This window comes from Citrus clementina, unplaced genomic scaffold (assembly GCF_000493195.1).
Source record: "Citrus clementina cultivar Clemenules unplaced genomic scaffold, Citrus_clementina_v1.0 scaffold_7, whole genome shotgun sequence".
NCBI classification, from domain to species: Eukaryota; Viridiplantae; Streptophyta; class Magnoliopsida; order Sapindales; family Rutaceae; genus Citrus; species Citrus x clementina.
In genome coordinates, this window is record NW_006262075.1 from 10,433,952 (window position 1) to 10,454,760 (window position 20,809).

A 20,809-nucleotide genomic window follows, 5' to 3' on the forward strand; every position below is an offset into this window, starting at 1 on the left:
TTGTCTTTTTTTCATTTTTCTTTGTACATAGTTGAGGATTTAAATAATTATTTGTACAATGGACCTTGTATCTGCTTCTTTGTCATCTCTTATATGATTGTGCCACATTGGATTTGGTAGAAGTTTTTAATAGAAAAAGAAAAAGGTAATTTCTTTTTTCAAATAATAATAATCTAATATTTTCTCCTTGGGTTATTATTAGTTTGGAACTCTAATGTTTCAAAAGCGATTTTATAAGTAGCCAGCCAACTTTGATCTGAGAGTCAACAGATATGGGCTAAATGTCTACACCTATTGGGCATGTTAAATTGTTAATGGGCCATCTCTTACAAGTTACAGGTCACTAAAATGCTTTTTGACTTGTGGAATTTAACTTCTATTGACTGTAAAATCTTATCTATATATATATAGTGTGTGTGTTTGTGTTTGCGTATATGTATAAGTTGAGTACCGTTAATTTGTCCGAAGTTGGTGTTGGGTGTCCGAACAAACAAAATCAAAACGACGTTGTATTGTAATTTTTTTTTTTTTTCGTTTGGTCACTTAAATAGGCACAAGTTTTAGGCAAATTAGTGTTTTTTTTCCCCCTGAGTTAATTTTCACCTGTTACCTCTTAGTACATTTTCAAAGACAGATACAAATAATAAGAGTTAGCGTTCATTTTCATTAGAATTCGATGAATTCACATCTTTTTATATCTTTATTACACCTTCGCTTAGCAAAACGCTCTAACGATGATGTATAATTCTCTTCTCTTTCAAGAAACTATTATGGTCTCTATTTAGTTCCTACAAATATAAGATAATAATCACTTATTAAAAGATACATAATTTCATATATAGGAATAATTCTAAACTTCTTCAATAACTTTTCTTGAAATTTCAAAATTACCTTATAAACTTTCTTAGTTTTGTTGGATTTCATTACAAATCTTTGATATAAATTAATCAATGCTATCTTTTTGTCTGTCTTGTATGTAATAATACCTTTCTTTAAGAAAACATTATTCTATAAATAACAATGGTGGCATATTGTGTTTTAAGGCACAAGGTTTATTATCTTATTCAATAATTAGATCAACATGCAAGTTACATTATTTTGTTGCATTTTCCATTTTTGCCTTTGAAAGCGGGGGAGTACAAGATTATAGTGAGCTGGGGTTTGGATAGGAGCTTTGTTAGAGTCTATGCTCATAACTCTGCTGGTAATGAGGTGGCGTTTGGATGAAAAACTGATGCTAATGAAGAAGAGCAGCAACTTGTTTGAAATTCATGCCATTAATGCGCTGCATTTTGTCTCTTGAGATTGCGTCTGTGTGCTTCTCTGTAATGCTTTGTTTTAATCACAACTTCAGATTGGGTGCCTGAATAACCAAAACCAAACGACGTCGTTTGTATTTTGCATATTTAGGCACCCACTTCAGACAAATCAGCCTTTTTCATATGAGTTAATTTCCATCCATTACTTCTCAATACATCATCAGAGATAGACACAAACACAAAAATTTCAGTTCATTTTCATTAGAATTTGATGGATTCACATCTCTTCATAATTTTACTATTCCTTTGTTTAGCAAAACCCTTTTATGGTGGTGTACAATTCTCCTCTCTCCCAAAAATTATCGTGGTCTCTACTTCACGCAAATAAAGACAAGGTAACAATTACTCATTTATCGATTTTAACTAAAAGATTCATTTATCTAAATAATTTTTAAATGCTGCAACAAGCTTTTTGAAATAATGGTAACAAATTGTGTTTTAAGCCACAATCTATATTGAGCTTATGCATATCTTATAATTAGTTCAACAATAATTTTACATTTTTTTTTTCATTTTAAAAGTTTTTGAAACCTAGAGGGGACAAGATATTACAGTGAATCGTCTTTGAATTTTATTAAAATATCAAGAAATTTGATATGATTGCCTTACAAACCATCCTTTTTAATCTCAATTACAGAGCCGGCCCAAAGAGGTACGTTAATAAATTAAGCACCTCTTTCGGCTTCACATTAAATAAATTTGGAGTTCAAGTTACTTCAGTTAATTAACACACGAATAAGGGCTCAATATGTCTTACAAAATTTGAATTCTCTTAAAAATATATATATATTACATGCGTGCACTAAATATGTCAAAATGGTGTAAATTTAACAAAACTTCTATCGTTTCTGGAAATTAAATACCTTAATGCCTACGGCAAAGATGAGTGCAAAGAGCACTGGGAATGCAAAAACAACAGCTGCAACAACTCCCAGAAAATCATGTTTAAAACCAAAAAAACTTCTCAAAAATTGTTCCACTGTTTCACCAGACTCGAGCCTGTCTTGTATATCTCCAAATTGGGAAGCCACCAAGCCGTAGAGTGTCCAAGAAACTGGACATGCCCAGTAGTACCATCTCCACCATATCGGAATCCTCTGTTACGGAGCAAGTTGAAAGATGAAAGGAAAGAATTAGGCATTCAAGATTGCATAAGCTGTGGTAATGTAGCATCTTTATTTATTAGTGATGACTAGCTGATACTTACTGTTCTTGGGATTATGAACCCAGAAAAGACATTCCATAAGCCATAGAATGCAAACGCTACGATGCCAGAAATGTGGTGGTTTGGTGTCATGGCTACAGCCATCATGCCATAGTAGGTGAAGTACAATAAAGTGAAGAACATGAAGAATTGATACCAAAGGAACTTTGCGGCAGTCCATTCAAATCCAATCATTGCATAGACTATAACACCATATGTGACAGATTGAACAAATATATAAGGAATCTCAATAAGTGCCTGCACAAAATATAAAAAAGTTCAGTAAAAAGACACAAAGAATTCTAAAAATTATTTCAAGTATGTCATTTGTCAGACAAATTACTTGTGCAAAAGCATATGGCAAGGCTGAGTACATCCCAGCTGCTCTTTCTCGGTAGAAGACTGTTCTTTCAATAGAAACTACTGGCTGCACAGATGCAGCATTTTGGACACCAAGGAAGAGAACAGCAGTATACATGGAACCCATTGCATTAAACAGATCTTGTTGCTTTTTCCTGTAAGTTGAAATGTCAAAATTTAAGATTAAGAGGTAGATAAACTAAAAGGCTAGGAATGGCAATTAACTATACTGCTTCAATTTGCAAATTTTAACTCACGTTTTGGTACCCATGTCCCAGAACATTGTCCCAAATGCCAAGGCTATGATGGTCGTAAACAGAAATCTAACAGCACTGTATGGTGGATTACGCCAGTACGACCAATGTTGTTTCCATAAGCAAGCCATACATTGGGTGAAAAATGACTGTGCGTACTGAGTAGCGAAATGGAGATCCTTTGAACCAGGAGCAGGCTTGCTTATATCTTTGATCAGTGCTTTGTTTCTCCTGAAGCATAAGACATGCATCAGAAATTTTGGAAAAAAACAAACACACTAGCATTTCGTTGGATGGATTCTAGCTGTCGAGTTCTGAACCAACCTGTAGAGTTCTGAACTTTTGTAAATATCGGCAAAATCAATCCCCAAAGCTGTTTCTTGGGATGGAGCAGTAACTTCCAACATCCAAGTTGCTGGATTATAACCATCTTTGATTTTACAAACTCCTCGAATGCCCTTCATAAAAAGAAATCCACTTGCATTAGCTAGCTTCATAATTTATTTGAAGTAATTCTCTTCATAATGTAATTTGAAATTAAGTTTCCATTGTCTGTAAAATGAAAATGTTTCATACTTCGAAATACTTGATAAGATGACTAGAATGGCGACCCAGTGGCCCAACATATATTTCTTGGCCTCCACGCTTCAGCAGGAACAGCTGCAATGCCAAGTTAAACAATCATAATTACATCACCAGAAGAGAAAAACATTAACTCTATTGATCAACTACTGACTCTTCTCACCTCGTCAAAAGCTTCAACTATGTCAATGCTTGGCTGATGGATGGTGCACACTACTGTTCTTCCTGTGTCCACTGTGTTCCTAACAGTTCTCATAACAATCGCAGCAGCTCTTGCATCTAGACCTGAAGTTGGCTCATCCATAAAGATGATGGAGGGGTTTGCCACTAGCTCAACTGCAATGGTAAGCCTCTTGCGCTGTTCTGTTGACAAACCACTTACACCAGGCAAACCAACCAGTGCTTGCCTCAATGGGTTCAATTCCACAAGCTCCATGACTTCCTCAATAAACATCTGCAAACCATTGTGAAAAATATGGTCAAGGATACATCTAAACTTTTCAGATTTCAGTGGCCGTAGTAGTAGTGAAAATAAAACTGATTCACTTCGGATTTCATCACCAACCTTTCGGGTTGGAGAATCAACTTCAAGGGGTAAACGGAGCCAGGCCGAGTAGAGCAAGGACTCATATACAGTAACATTAGGAGAGTGGATGTCATTTTGCTCACAGTATCCTGAAATGCGAGCGAATGTTTCTTGCTTCTTTGGGTACCCAGATATCATGATGCTCCCACTAATATATCCACCTGTTTTCCTACCAGCCAACACATCCATCAAAGTGGTTTTGCCAGCACCACTAACACCCATCAGAGCTGTAAGAACACCCGGCCTGAAAGCACCACTCACACCATTCAGAAGCACCAATTTGTCTTCAAGAACACCTGGACGCATCATTTCCTGCAAAGTTAAAAAACAGGTTGATTCTAATTTGAGGACTACGTTTTATACAATGAAGATGTCATTCAACTTTTTAAATGCATGCACAGCTAAGGTTTGAAAATTATTGTTACCTGTGGCATGTCAACTGAGTATGCAATTTCATCAAAGGTGATGGAATGGGGTTTAAAAGGAAGAACCATTCCTCTTTTCTTGTGATGATTGGCCTTGACTTCTGCTTCTATCAGTGATGAGGAATACGTGCTCATAATGTCATGACCAATCTCTGCATGTCAACAGAAATTAGTTTATATCAAAACATACAAAAAGCTTTCAAACGAGCTTTCACTTGGGTGACTTTTGTCACTAGACCTACCACTGGTTGATAACTGAATGGTTCCTCCAGTTCTGTTATCATGCTCATTACTTTGAGATTCCTGTGATATAACTGCCTGATTCTTGCCAAATGCTGCACATATATACGCAAAAATTATATCAGAATTGCCCACTTTAGGAAAACTAAGCTGAAGATGATAAGGATACAGACGGTTGAGGAAACTTAGAGCCAGAGTGAAACCAAAGTTGAACAGCAGTATAAAACCAGCCAGAGCCCCCAATCCTAGCCAATACCAATAAGCATCTGTGAAGAACCCACGAGATTTCAAAACTTGAACTCCCAGTGGTTCGGTTGTGTTTGGCAAAACCTTCATGTCAAAGAAGTCCAGATATCAGCATGTTATTCGGATATAAATACATTAACACAAGGCCTATTAAAGGCATTACCTTTCTCCAACTATTACCAAGGAACTCATTAACCACTATTGCATTCTGTGCATACATCAAAGGTGAACACCAGTAAGCCCATATCCACCATTGTTTTATGTCCTCTGCATTATTAAACAAGAAATATAAGAATTTAATTTAAACTTCAAGAAAAAAGATCATATTTGAAATTTTTTTTTTACTTTGTATACCTCGTGAAAGGACAAATCCACCTAGTACAAAAAGCAGGAGCAATGCAAATGAACCAAATGTATTAGCAACAACTATGTTCCTGCCTGTTGCTGCAATTAACCGGAACAATGCAGAAGCCATCTGGTTAAGAAACAAGAGCAGCAAATACTGCCTAAACAACCTGCAGCAAGAATAATCAACTTGTGAAATTGTCGAATTAATGGTTCCTGTTAATGTTTGGCACTTTATTGTTATCTTCGTACCTTCCGACATTGGGATCAAAACCAATTACATAATATGTTAAGAAAACCCAAACAGCAACCTCTATATATGAGATAGGGATCTTGAGGATCCATGTGGAAAGAGCATATGCCCATGAAGGATAGAATCGGAGGTCTCTTTGCTTATAAAAAATGGGAAGCTTTGCAATGGTCATAGGAATCTCTGCCATTCCATTGAACATGATCATAAGAACAATGAAGAACAAGGCACCAGTGTAAATCACTCCATCAGTTATTGAATCTCGGTGCATCTTCGTTCTGAAGAATAGTGTCATAGCAACCAATCCCATAATTGTAAGCTAGAACCAGGGAAATATCAATATATCATTATCACTTCTAAGAAAAGATTAAAGTAATTTCAAGGTAAAGTCATTACTTGACACAGCTTGAAGATATAAACAAATGAGTTCCTCTTCATCAGCAAAAGTTCTCTAGACATGCAAGCTTTCAACAACTCCTTTTTGCTAACGCCATAGATTTTGGTCGTCAAAGCAGCTCGGTGGCTCTTCCTTTTATCAAATGGAATACGAAGCTCATCACCAACTTTCTGTCCCATGTAGAAGACTTGGAATGCATCAGCGAATTCCTTGACTGTGACAAACCTGTAAGGTTCCTCTTTATGCACCCAATACTGCTCCTGATCTTTCCTTGATGTTACCTGCAACATATTCATTATTCATGGAGATTCAATTTGAAGTTTCTCATCTTACTTCCATGTTGTGGTTCTTATTGATAAAACTTAGAGAAAAAGCTCATCTTAAAGTCAAAACTCTCTTTTTTATGTTATTGAAAAACTAGAGAAAAGAGCTCTACAAGAACATACTTCTTGCAAGAAATCAGCAACGCCTTTTCTTTTCGGACATTCAAAGCCCATGAATTTAAAAAACTCTAGTACATGTTCACGGGGACCCTGATACACAATCTGGCCATCAGATATTAGGATAATGTCATCAAATAAATCATAAGTTTCTGGTGCTGGCTGTAGGAGAGATATCAGAGTGGTTCCCTTAAGGATGTGAATGGATTGCCTAAGAGAATTCACAATTTGGAAAGTTGTAGAGCTGTCCAAACCAGTAGATATCTCATCCATGAACAGTGCTTGTGCTGGTCCAACCATCATTTCACCTATAATTCAACCATTAAAAATTACCGTAAGCTTGAATTAATCTTTCTGTGGAATTAATATAAACAGATGAGTTTCGGCATTTACCCGTTGTAACACGCTTCTTTTGTCCTCCTGATATGCCTCTTAACATCTCATCGCCTACCATGGTATCGGCACAGACATCCAGGCCTAGAATCTGTAAATTTATGATGAAACTTGATCAAAATAGTGAAACTACATTACTTGTTTTTGACAGTAAAACACAAGTATAGAGCGGTTCATAATGATGTTACCTTCAGAATATAATCAGTGACCACGCTGGCTTCTTGGCCTTCTGTTGCTGCTGCCTATGGCATGAGAATTGACAATGACATATAAGAAGCTCGATCAAACTGGGATTGGAGTGAAGTTTGTTATATGCTACACATCTTTAAACAACATTCAGCTTCTCTTACCTTCATGAAAACATCAATATCAGGATCAGGCTTAATACCTGCCGCCTTCTCTCTCCTGGACAACTCCGATAACATTTCTGCATTTCCCAAAAATCAATGAGTCTTACAGTTGAAGGGAAAACAAAATAGAAAAACTATCAAACGTACCATAACGGGATCCAACCCCCTGGCATCTAGCAGAGAAGGCCAAGGTTTCCCTCACAGTCATTTCACCGATATGATTATCGTGTTGACTGATATAAGCAGCTGTTCTCTGAGGCACAAATTCATCCATGTCGTGCCCGTTGTATGTCACCCTGCCAGAAACCTACAAGAAGAGGTTTTGATTCTCCAATTAGAGATAAAATCAAAGTGTGAACTACTAATGCTTGATGCTAATATAGAGATTTCATCTATATAATCACCCTGAGACTAGAATCAAGCTTCCCAGCCAAAGCCAACAGAAGTGTGGTCTTTCCAGAAGCTGGAGGACCCAAAAGTAATGTCATTCTGTAACAGAAAAAAAGAATAAGATAAGAAATTGAAGACTGCCCAAATATTCCAAACTTGCTATGAAGGATAAACAAATAAATAACAACACTATTTCAGTTCTAAATTCTTACCTGCCTGGCCTTATAATTCCACTGACATCCTTGAGAATTGTTAAATGTTTCTTTCTACTTGGGAGGATGTTAACAGAGTTCAAGAAACCCTTCAAACATATACAGATTGTTAGAACTTGAGAAGGAATATTAACAAAAGATAACTATTTCTATGCAAAATTTATTCAGTTTTTCTGGTGCGTACCTCAATTATATTGGCACAGAAGTTAAAGAATGTTGGCAAGGCTCTACTTCCTACATATGCTTCTGCTTCAACATTCAAATGCTCAAATCGAACTTCAATTGTGGGTAGGCTAATTCCAACTCTAACAAAATCCAAGAGGAGAATAAAAAAAAAAAAGGAACATTAAAAAAAAAATCATATATAAGTTAAATCAAAGCACACATGCAGATGCATCATGCGTTGATGCATAAAGAAAAATGTTACCTATCAATCCGGTTCTTGAGCTTCAACAAGAACTCTTCATTATCAACATCAGCAACTTTGACCAACTTATCAATTAACCTCTGCCTTTCTTGTGGTCCAAGATTGCATACATCGACTTCATTAGCTTCACCTCTTGAACTGGTTAATATCCCTTTCTTCAAACGATTATAAGTAGGCAATTTCTCAAGAGCAGCCCATTTTAGAGCTTCCTCGTCATCTTCTTCCCCTCTTGAAGACATTGAAAATGCACCCAAAGTGGCAGAGTTGCTTCTCCATATAGAAGTGCTTCCTATACGTAAACTATTACTGGCTTTGTAAACTTTGTTACCACTCTCCATTACATACAAATATGTATAACTCAAAGACGATCAAAGAACACGGATGGGTATTGTTTAATGAAGCCACGTAAAAGCAAGGCAACACGGCTCAATACTATGTTCAAACATTGATGAGCAAGAGCTATATAGCTTAGCAGGGAAAATGGGTCGTTATCAAGAAGTTGGAAGTTCCATGTCGGTTCGATTAATTTCAAGTGTCGAGAGGGACGGTGAATAATTAATAGATGAATAGTTCAAGGGCCAAAAATACAACTTTTTCTAACGATTGTGATGCCACATTAAAATTATAAACGATTTAAATAAATTATATGAATGTTCTATGATGTTCGTAATTCAGACAGTTATAATATGTTAAGCTAGTTTGTATAATATTATTTATTTCAAAATATTTGCGGCTGTGAAATTATCTGACTGTCTAATTATGATACCTTAAAGGTACCATGCGTCGGATACCGTCACATGTTAAAAAATCAAGAAACATATGAAAAAAATCTGACCATCGAACAGTGGATTACTGTGCCTACCATTGTCCTTTCCAATTCATTTATTCTAAAGCAAAATATAATTGATGGTTGTTTTTATACGAATGATTAGTAAGTAATTAAATTTTTCAACTTTGCCATTTGCCAAAGCAAAATGTGTTACAGTGTGCAGGTGATGTGCTGGGTTCTATTAGAATCTAATAACTGTCATCAATACCTTTCTGTTAATTACTCTTGATTCTAATTAGAATTTAGTCATTCTTATTGACTCTTTTCAATTAGCGTGACGTGTCTTGTTTAATTAATTAAGCCCGAGTTATTGTTGTCTACACAAGCATTTCGGTTTACAACAAATATTCAGGCCAGTCGTTTTATAATAATAAGAATAATAAAATGAATATGCATTATGAACAAAAACAATTGTTATTTGATATCTTTATTTAATTACAACCACTTATATTTTAGTTTATTTGTGAGTATAAGTAGATAAAACCTCTTAAATTAGACGAAAGTTAAGAGATTTAAAGATTTGAAACCTATTCACAGCAGAGACTTTAATTTTCACTCATAATATGCCTCAAAATAATTAGTTAAAGAAAATTACAATCCACCAAAGTAACCAATAACCTTTCTCCAAGCAATTTTTTTTTAATTAATCTTCTAATTCCTTTCTGAACAGTGAGGTAGTTAGGTGGTATATCTGGTCATAGTTGAGGAGTTTCTGGTATATATATAAGAAGTCTGGTAGTTGTGTGATATTCTCCCATAAGTTGAAATTCGTGATCTTTTATTGAATTTTTCCTCATTAAAAACTTGAGGCTCCGGTGACCCATGCAAAACAGTTGGTTCTTAATCTTTCATGGAATTCATAGGCTCTGTAGTGAAAATGACAACTAAGAGAGTACTGAAGCACTCTACGATCTTGCTTCATAATTCATACGTTTCATTTTTCTTGGTATATAGTTGAGGATATAACCGTTTTTAATGGTCTAATTGACCTTGGGTACTCTTATTTGCCGTCCAGCCGTCCACGCATGCAGTTTCATGGGGGGCATTAATTGAATAAAATGACCTCTGCAGAATTTACGATATAATTTCAAAGTAATGTATAATAACAAGTACACATACGTCTCTTGGACTACGAAATACGACTATTGCATGTCATGCTCATGAATGTTTTTTTCACTTATGTGAACGTGTACCACATGGTTTTTGGTCTAAGAAATTTTCATTCTTTGTTCTTGGAAAGACAGCAATCATATTGATGTGTAATATTCGATACCATTTTTTTTAAAAAAAATTCTTTTAACTATTATCATTTAGTTAGAAATATGATGAGATTTGGCCTGGATTAATTTGTATATCGCGTAACTTTAATGCTTATTGGATTATGTCTAGATATGTAATAAATTTATGTTAAATCAACTTCCAATATTCAAACTACGAGATACCCATAGGAGCTCAAACCCTAAATTTCATGTGAGCAAATTAAAGGAAATAAATAAAGAAGATGATCGTATTGGTTCAATTAAAGAAAATCACCTTTTCAGAAGCCAAAAATTTGAAAAAAAGAAAGAAAGAAAGAAAATAATAGATATGTAGTACATGTGAAAATAGGACTGTAAGAAAAAGGAAAACAAAACAGTGAGATAACAAATTATATATTAGGTAAGCAACAAGATACTGAAAGTTTCAAATGAGAAACAGAAGAGAGAAGAAACCAAAAATAGAAAATGCAATGGAACCCGAGGCCTGCACTAAACAGTCTCCTTAAAACAGATTTACTGCCTATTTTGGACAGTAAGTGTGCTCTGTGCTTGTTGAATAACAGCTAGGAAATTAAAACGTGCCAAGCTTGCATGGATGATTTTGGGCCGACATTCGTGTATGCAGGACGCGCGGGCGCACACGAGTTCAACCAAATCGGTTTTGGATTTGCACCCCCCCTGCGCACGCGCGTGTAGAGAGAGCTTCTATCCTTATAATTCTTACTCATGCATGGTTAAGTGTTTATATTTAAACACTAATTCCTAGGCTTCTTTTTCCCATGTGGGATAAGTCTCATTTCCTTTCAAATTCCCAACTTCAATGGTGAATTTTGAGAGACAATTTCTCATTCACCCAAGCACTATTTTGAGAAAATAAGATTATATTTTTGAAGTATGAACGGAGTAGAATCCGAATCTCACAATATTTTCCACTTTCGTTTAGTAGGACCCACTCAAAATGTGCTCTCAAAATAGCATGTTATGCTATTTTTTCAACAAGGACTTGGCTATGTTGCAACTGTGGTACCGTGCCACAGTTGCAACATAGCCGAACCCGTGAAAATAATAAAACTTGTGCTAGCAGAAAGTTTTAATAATTTGGCGGAGCATGTACACATTTTTCTTTTGCTCATTGACTTTATTTTCTTCACTGAAAAGTAGACGCCGAATTGACTCGTTGATATTGGTCCTCCAATCTATTAAGTGTATTAATTAATTTATTATTTTTTTTCAAGGAATAAGATTCTCTCCTGAGCTGAGCACTACTGAGTTTTTAAGAATTTTTTATCATGTGTTTTTTAGTGGTAGTATATGGGTAAGATTTAACTTATTTTACTTTTTTATTTATTAATAACCAATAAGTGATTGAGTTATTTGCTCAGGACATGATCAAATCAGTAGAGAATCCTAATCTTTTTTTCATATAATATTCTCACTTAATCATTAATACGTCAGAAATTATATTTTTTATTAGTATATTGAAATTTATATTTTTTAATCTGTTAGTAACATTTTTACTTTATTAAAATAAAAATATTTTATATAAAAAAAAATATATCTAAGGCTACAGGTGATGAGGACCAACTAATGATGGAAACAAAATAATAAATTAAAATGACCAATTTTATTATTATTATTTATTAATATATAATTGTCAATTAACGTAAAGATTGTTTGACTCAATCTTTGATAATAAATTGCTATTTTTAAATTATATTAACAATATTGTTTATTATTGTGTTAAGTAGATAAGCTTAGGTAACCTCTACTCTTGAGTTGTTTTTTTAGTATGACTAAAAGCTCATTTGGGATTACATTGGAGACTCAAAAATAATTTTGAAAAAATAAAAGCGAATGTTGGTATTGGGTAAATTTAAAAAAAAAATTGCTTTAGTAAAATCACCTCATCCTACAATAGATTTTGAAAAGTGTGGAATGAGTAGCTTTTCAAAATTTGATTTTTAGAATCAGTTGCCTCTTATTACAATTAGATATATATCCCCACATATATTATAAAATCTAAAATTATCCTTATTCAATTTGGAGGTAAAATCATGAAATTTAAAGAGATTAATATTATTACTAATAATGCTAATAAAATTTAAAAAATACAATAAAAATATTTTTTATATGTTTATTAATGTATAAATAAATTTTATTTAATATTATGTCTATTTCAATCATTGTATTCTTACAATAATTTAACAACAAGATTTACTAAATAAATATGACTATTTTTAAAACGCACAACAATTTTGAAAATAAAATTTACCAAATCTTTAATTAATTTTCTTCATAACTAATTATTTCTACATTACAATTAATAGTAATTATTTTAAAAATTATAACATTACTAAAGCGGCCATAAACTGGCACTAAGAGAGGACACGTAACTACCCAACTACGACCTAACTCGCTGAATAGACACACAAGCGAATGGCTTTAATTTCTATGGTGAACTATGATGTCAATATATGATATTTATAAAAACAAAAATTCAAACCCATTTAAATTTCATTTGAAAAATAAACCCAAAGTATTAAAAAATGAAAAAGAATAGAAGGAAAAAGAAAATAAACCTTTTATTCTATTACATATTTTTGCACAAGTTAATGAACCCCATCTGATGAAAAATAAATGCAAATAGTATGGACTTTTATTGACTTTTTGTCCCATTAAATTAAACTCGATTACAATGTAAAAAACAATTGGTTCTCATCAGATATGTAGAATTGAATTGATAGGTTCTGAGTAGGGTCCAAAATGGCCTACAGTTAAAATTAATTAAAGAACCGAACAATAGAAATTGAGTATTGTTGCTTTCAAAAGTAGGATACCTACCTTAGCTATACATACATGTATACACCCTTTCTTACTTCTTAGAATAATAAATAAATAAATAAAAATAAAAAAAGAGAAAGGAAAGAATGTCTTCTTATAGTTATGGATAAGATACTCACTTATTACATATTGGACAAAAAAAAAAGAAGATAAAATCACCCAACTGATGTTGTGATTTGAACATGCATGAGCCTTCAATTAAAGCTCTCACAATCGTTATTGACCTAAATAATATTATGGCTGGCCTTGCGATTCATGTGTACAGATAATAATTAATGTCATTGGCAGGAACTTTTTTCAAACAACTTGGCAAACCTATTGAATGGCAGAGTAAACATTTTTCTTTGGTTTGTTGACTTTGTTCCACAAAAAAATTGGGACAGATTTGACTTATTTCTGAAGACTGCTCCGTGTAACAATTAAAAATTGTCGCATGTACTAGCTTTTGCATAACTTTTAATTCAATCATTCTATCATTCACATATTATAATTTATCCCATTTTAAAGAGATAAAATTAAGATGATTAGTTAAATAAAACTGTTTAAAAATTACTCGACTAAATTCTCGTGAACTAATTTACTTACTTATCATAGTATGCAAGTGTAAAATGATTGTAGAAAAGGAGCAAGTTAATGAAAAAGATCAGTTTTGATTTTATTTTTGAAACAGACAAGTTTTGAATTGATATAATTATTACGTGTAATTAGTTTTTAAATAAATCTCCCTCTGCCTGTGCTAGTCATCAGACAAACTTTTTATCTTCATGCCAAGCCCAAGATTTTGGGCCCCCTCACTCACCAATGTGGTCCACGTCAAGTGGCGAAGCGCATCCAAAATTTTGAGAAAATGTCAAACAAGTCCTTCTAAATAGATTTCTTTATAATGCTATGGTGTCAGTATTTTTAATAATATTTTATTTTATAATTTATACTTTTTAATTTATTCATGTCAACCTCAATTCATTTCTATCTAAGTCTCTCTAACTCTTTATCCTCTAACTTTGATGATAAAAATAAAATAAAAAATAAAACACAATGTTAGATGCTTTAATTTTATTTTTTATCCTAAAATTAAAGAATTGTATTTACAATACAATCATCTCAACTTCAATTTCAATTCAATATTAAGATTTAATTCAATATATTCCTTGATTCATAGGAATATTTACGGTTTTTTCTTTCATAATTTTCTTAGTCAAGTGTTGAGTGAATTGCAAGCCAACTCAGTTTCTATTTTTGAATTTCTTGAAAACTAATTAAAGATAAATTCTTATTCACTCTTAATATATCTCCAATAATGTTTTTTAAAAATAAGTTCAATATAGCCCACCCTAAAAAAATAGTAATTAATACATTCACTAAAATTTCGACCTTAAAAAAAAAAAACTTTGCCCCTGATCTATGTTAATATTTTTTTATTCAATGTGACCCTTTTTTTATTTCTCTATTATTATTATTATTATTATTATTATTATTATTAAGTCCATTATTTATAGAGTTAGCATCTTATGGCAAGTCTAGTTAAATTGAAATTTTATTTATTGCATATCTTGTAATAGGAATTAATTTATTAATTCTGTAATTTAGTGAGATTCTAATTTATTAGGAATATCTGTTTCCTAATTTAATTAGATGTCTAATTTAGCAAGTCAATTAATGATGAGATTGAAATAATAACTAGGCAACCCAAAGGGGGGGCGAATTGGGTTATTAAAAAATAAGCTAAGCAAACCACACAACAATTTAATCTAATGCATTAATGGAATCAAAAACAATAAATTCAATAAAGCATAATAATAAGAGAGTAAGGGACGAGAAAACAAACACAATGATTTTTACGTGGTTCGGCAATCCCCGCCTACGTCCATGCCTCCAAGCTCACCCGGCTTGAGGATTTTACTATTCAAGCCTCCCAATGCTTCAAGTTCCTTACAATTGACTTCCAATGTGTCAATAAACCTTTACAACAAGAGATTATCCCCAATCTCTTAACCAAAGTGTATCATAACACTTACAACCTCTCAAGGATAAAGATTACAAATGAATTTTCTCTCACACAATGTGTTTGATTACAAATGAATGCTCAATGTGTGAATCAATTAAAAGCTCAATAATAGTTTTATGTTCAATAGCAAGCTCAATGATAACTCTTGGATCTCTCTTTGTTTGAATTGGATTGAGCTTATTTATAGTTAGAGCTAAAAACTAGTCATTATTGACTTTCTGCTCACTGTCGGATCGCCATTAACTAGATGTCGAATCGCCGTTTTGACTGGTCAATATGACTGTTGGGCTAAATTTTCAAATTGTCGGATCGTCGTTAGTGTCCAGAGGCTACTCTTCAATTCTGCTCGATGTCGGCTAGTCGTTATCAAGATGTCGGTTAGCCGTTTGCTACAGTAAATTATTTTCTAAAATTATAGTTTGACCCCAAAACTTTACATAACTGTACTATGGCCCAAACTGTTATAAATTTTGTAAATTGATCCAATTTCAGAATCTCTAAATAATGCTTACTATTTCCAAAACTTTCTGAAATTATGATATGGCCCAAAATGCTATAAAACTTTTCAAATAAGTTCTTCTCCAAAATTTCAAGCAATACTTGTTGATTTCAAAGTTTTCAAAACTCTTTCAATTAAACCATAAACTTGAAAAACAACTAATTTCATAAAATCATTTTTTCATTAAATATAAAACCTTTATAATGTGAAAATAATGATTTATTTAAAATGTATAAAAAATAATTTGAGCTTAAAAGATTAATCATTATTAATCTTGTTTGTTATCATCAAAATCAACATTATGAAAACATATATGTTAACAGAGATTCTATAATTAGTGCATGTGATCTATTTAGAGTAAGAAGTTGGTTCGAGCAAAACGTTTATTAAATGCTCTAGATATTTCTTGGGAGACAAGTAAGGCAAGAAGATCATATTTATTCCTATTTAGATTCATAGAAATTATAAGAGGAAAAAAACTCTTATTTGAAAAAAATTCAAGTCTTTTAAGACTTGCTATTTTAGTGAAACTCTAGTGCCTATATAAAGAGAGGTATTTCACAATTGAAGCACGCGCAACATAGAGCATAAAGCAGAGAAGCAAAATTCAGCCTCCTCCCTAGAGAATTCGGATTTGGCGTATAATGTTGTGTTGATTTGTTTTTTCATCTTCTTTTTATCTCAGTGGAGAGTCTATGTGGATCTTGGATCACTAGACGTTGAAGAGTTAAAGAATTGCTATTGATCACTTTGCGAAGTGCCTTGAGGATCGTGGATCAAGAGGGGTAGTAATTATTCAAAAGAAGCAGATTCAGTCTAAGGTTGAGTAAACTGTATAGTGATAAACTGAAAGCGAGAGTCTTGAGTTTGGTAAATCCATAAGTTGTAACATCTCAACTTAGTGAATTACTTTTCATCTGGGCGTGACCTCGTGGATGTAGAATTTATTAATCTGAACCACATAAAAATTTTCGTGTCATTTATTTTCTGCATTTTATTGTGTTTTTAGAAAATTAATATTTTTTATGCAGATGAACAATGATCGTGAACAGTAACGGTGAACAATATTTCCAAAAATTAATTAAGTTGTTAATTTTTATTTATTTTTAATTGGCTACATCTATTTGTAATAGATCTAAATTCCTTTCAATTATTATTATTATTATTATTATTATCATTATCATTATCATTTTCATTTTCATTTTTTTATTCAAATTTCTTTTAACATTAGATTGCTATGATAATATGATCTAAGATTGGTCCATGCCTTTAGGCATTCTTCAAATTCAATTGATGGTCAATTTAAGCGTAGCACATATAATATTCATAACCAATAAAAATAAAACTTATACATATATATATATATAACTTTGGACACTTTTTTTGTCTTTTCCTCTTTCTTTTTCAGATACAGCCTAATAGAAATCCCATTACCTTCTCACTCATTGACTGATGGTAATATAATTGGTGTCAAACATGTTGTTTATACTAGAATATATTGAGTCCCACGGGAAGTTCTATAGGCTTTTTTTCTTTTTTAAATCTTAATGTGTAATGATATACTTATAAAATTGTGATTCAAAATTTGTATTTCAATTGATGAGGTATTAATAAAAATTCATCATTAGATGAGAAATGATAATGCTTAACAGGAAAATACTAAATGGCAAGAGAGACGAGAGAAGGACGACTGAAACGGCAGCATTTTGTGCCCACTCTTAGAGATGGTAAAGTAACGCAGACCTTCTTGGACCTGAAAAATCTAGGTCCAGTTCAACTTGTACTGGAATAAAATAAATTTAGTATTTTGATGTAAATTTTTGAACCCGGATGATTCAGGGTCCAGATCCGAGTTTAGGTCAACTCGGAGATTTGAACCCGGACTTGGATTATTTAATTTTAAATATTTTTTAATTAATTATTATTTTTATTATTTATAAGTATACAAGCCAAAAATGAGAGAAACAAAACAAATGCTAAATCTTGCAGCAACCGTTTACTCTAATCCTATTCATTTTCCAAAATTCGACATCATCATCGCTGCTCGATTCATCATAATCCATTAATTACTAGCAGCACAACATCACCACTGTGGCCACATTTCTCTGCAAGTTTTAGGAATGGACTTGATATCAAAGTAGAGAAGTCAAGGAAGCAATTGAAGGTAAGGAAGAACATGACTAAGAAGATCTCATGTAAAGAAGATCAAGCCCCTTAAATGTTGCCAAGAAGAAGTGAGCAATTCATTCTTCTGTAGTCTCGAAGCGAATTTTCTGCAGTAGAGTTCTATAATAGTCTTTTTCTAGTATAATTTTTGAAATGAAATCTATTGTGTCATGGATTTTGGTGTTATTTGATGTTTAGTTATACTTCCAAATTTTGAGTACTCCAAAAGAAAATGGATTTATACTAAGATTTGGGTTCATGGAATCATTGCGCTTTATTCCAGTTTATTTGATTTCCAATCTTCCTCATCCTCCATAATTGTTTCAATATTTCAAGAGATCCTATGACTTTGTTCTCTTCGCTCTTGCAATTTCCAAACAACCAAAAGTGGCATTCTTGATCCTTTTTTTTAATAATTTCAGGCATTCAATATATCTATTTGGGTCTAAAACTCGTAATTTGGAAACCTGAATTTTTCCAAGTTGAACCCGTATCGATCCCGACGCTTAAAAATACGGATTTATATTCAAATCCGGTATTTTAAATTGTCATACAAGTCTAGAACTGAAAAGGCTAAAGCTGTATCCAGACCCAAATTTTGTCATCCATACACTCTCTTTCTTCGTTTTATTATTTAAAAAATTAAAAAAAATAAATAAAAAGTTTAGAGGGAAATCGAGGAAAAATCCAAAAACAACTTATTCTCGTCACTACAATACCATATCCCATTTAGCATTTTCTCTCTCTCAAATGGCAGAACAAACAATACCACCATGAATGTAGCAGCATCTTATCACCATGAAATCGTTGGCATCCCGATGATAATGCTTACAAATGATCTATTACCCAAAAAAATAATAATAATGCAGTGACAAATAGAGCTGCCGATGTGGCATTGCCGACAATGACACGACAGCTGCCACCATGCTGATGCACCAAGCCAACACGATCACTGCCAAAGGTACTATCCAACGATCTTTCTCTCTCACTAGTACATAATCAAATTTGTGCAAAATAATTTAAAATAAAAAAAAATTAATTATGTAAGTATCGTTTCTTATCAATGATAATTCTATACAAAATTTTCAATTTTCTTATTTATGATAAGTTTTTGTATGATAACTTGATTTGAGAAAAATTAGTATTGTATGTCAAAACAACAATTTAATTCTTCTAGCATATTATTTCTACACATAAGGTTGCCTTTTTAGTGACTAATGCTTCGATCTTGGCTGACTTAAGTTTTGACTATTTTAAATTTTTGGTAAATTGGGTAATTTTTAGCTATTGTATGTTTAGTGATCAATTTATTAGAATGTGCAGCTATCGTGGTTGTGAGGCACATACATCATTGACCAATTTGTTTGTTTTAAGGTTTTTCCGTTACTTTTTACTTTTTAGATTAGTTGAGTGTAGTACATCATGGTAGCTAAGTTTACTTATGCAAAAGAGCTTATTGATTCCTTAAGGGGTTTACTTAATTACTTTGAACAATGAAACATGCGTTCACTACCAAAGCTAATGAATAATATATTTTGATGGGGTTATGGGAAATCGTGATCAATCTTTTCTGTAAATCTGGAAAAAAAAAGAATTGGAATATTCCTCTTGAATCTAAGTTAGAAGAAATGTTATCGTATTGACACAGGCCAGAGAATTTTGCTTTAGCTATATATAGTTCATTTAGAAACTTGGTGTTCATGCAAATATCCATTTTTCTCTCTTATACTTGTTGCCATTTATTTACAAATTAAATTGCTTCTTTTTTGTCGTCTATCATTCTATAGAATTATCCCTAGGCTAAGATAAGATCCTGCATGATGCTTGCGTACTTTGTGCTAGGTTTTGATAAAAAATAAAATGGAAAGTGTTTTGTTTGAATTGTTACAGAGTGCTCTGTATTTTAATGCTTTGGTTTTTTTTTTTTTTGGAAATTTTAGTAGTCTATGAACAACGATGTTAGCTAGCACAAGTGAATTCAAAACTCACTGCAAATATATAATGGATGCGGTGATTAGATGAAGTTGTTAACATCACATCTACAAAAAAATCCAAATTGCAAATTTTAGTTTTGTAGAGGTTGTAAAAACTTTCAATAGGTAGAAGATCGTAAACCCAGCAAAGAAAAAATTGACTTGTTAGAGGAGGAGGTTAGAAAATTTGCATTAGAGATTTAGTGTTTGTCCATTAAATTTCAAATGTTTCATTAAGAACTTAAGCATATGCAAGAATATGAAGTATGGAGGCGATTGCTTGATGACAAGCTTCGAAGGAGACAAACATCACGATATAATTTCATTAGAATACTTGTGATTGTTATACTATATTTTATATTCAAGTGTTAATTTTAAGTTGTTTCAATTTATACTATGTATTGGGAAAAAATTTGTAGACATATATAATAGTATTCTCCTTTGAAATATAAGTTTATGAGTTGTTTCACTTTATTGATTTTGAAAATAGATTCAAATTGTTGTTTTAACACCGAAAGAATTAAAACAATCTTATAAATATTTATTGGATATCGAAATAGCATACAATGAGTACAAGCACATTCAAATTGTAATGATTTATGTCATTGAAAATTATCAAAAAATTCATAAAAATTATAAAAAAAAACCATCGGATGAACAAAAATTATCCAAAAAAACAACAATAATGCAATGATTGATGTCAATAGAAACACAATATTTATATATCATTAATTCATTACTACAATTTATCGTTTTAAGCCAAATCTAACCAAAATGGTAGAGGAAAAAAAACTGAACAAAACATTGGTCATGGCGA

General features: G+C 32.4%; 1 protein-coding gene across 1 annotated transcript; it reads right to left on the bottom strand.

The window, feature by feature from the left end:
• Nucleotides 1-2,092: 2,092 nt before the first annotated feature.
• Nucleotides 2,093-8,837, bottom strand: LOC18035930 (pleiotropic drug resistance protein 1). Its single transcript, XM_024180216.1, has 24 exons — nt 8,421-8,837; nt 8,178-8,298; nt 7,994-8,082; nt 7,796-7,880; nt 7,539-7,698; nt 7,392-7,468; nt 7,230-7,283; nt 7,042-7,132; nt 6,655-6,956; nt 6,208-6,489; nt 5,814-6,130; nt 5,571-5,731; nt 5,380-5,483; nt 5,144-5,300; nt 4,973-5,065; nt 4,731-4,882; nt 4,285-4,617; nt 3,883-4,173; nt 3,714-3,797; nt 3,462-3,595; nt 3,141-3,368; nt 2,867-3,038; nt 2,527-2,781; nt 2,093-2,416 (listed from the first exon to the last, which is right to left on the bottom strand). The coding sequence occupies exons 1-24, from the start codon at nt 8,756-8,758 to the stop codon at nt 2,159-2,161; spliced, it is 4,338 nt and encodes a 1,445-aa protein (XP_024035984.1). The 5' UTR covers nt 8,759-8,837; the 3' UTR covers nt 2,093-2,158.
• Nucleotides 8,838-20,809: the final 11,972 nt, after the last annotated feature.

Excerpts from the sequence above, each read along its gene's own strand:
- LOC18035930 (XM_024180216.1), bottom strand. The coding sequence starts at position 8,758 with ATGGAGAGTGGTAACAAAGTTTACAAAGCCAGTAATAGTTTACGTATA. Across the intron at positions 8,083-8,177 it reads TCTGTGCCAATATAATTGAG|GGTTTCTTGAACTCTGTTAA; the intron begins GTACGCACCAGA and ends ATATGTTTGAAG. Across the intron at positions 3,039-3,140 it reads TGGGACATGGGTACCAAAAC|GAAAAAGCAACAAGATCTGT; the intron begins GTGAGTTAAAAT and ends TTCAACTTACAG.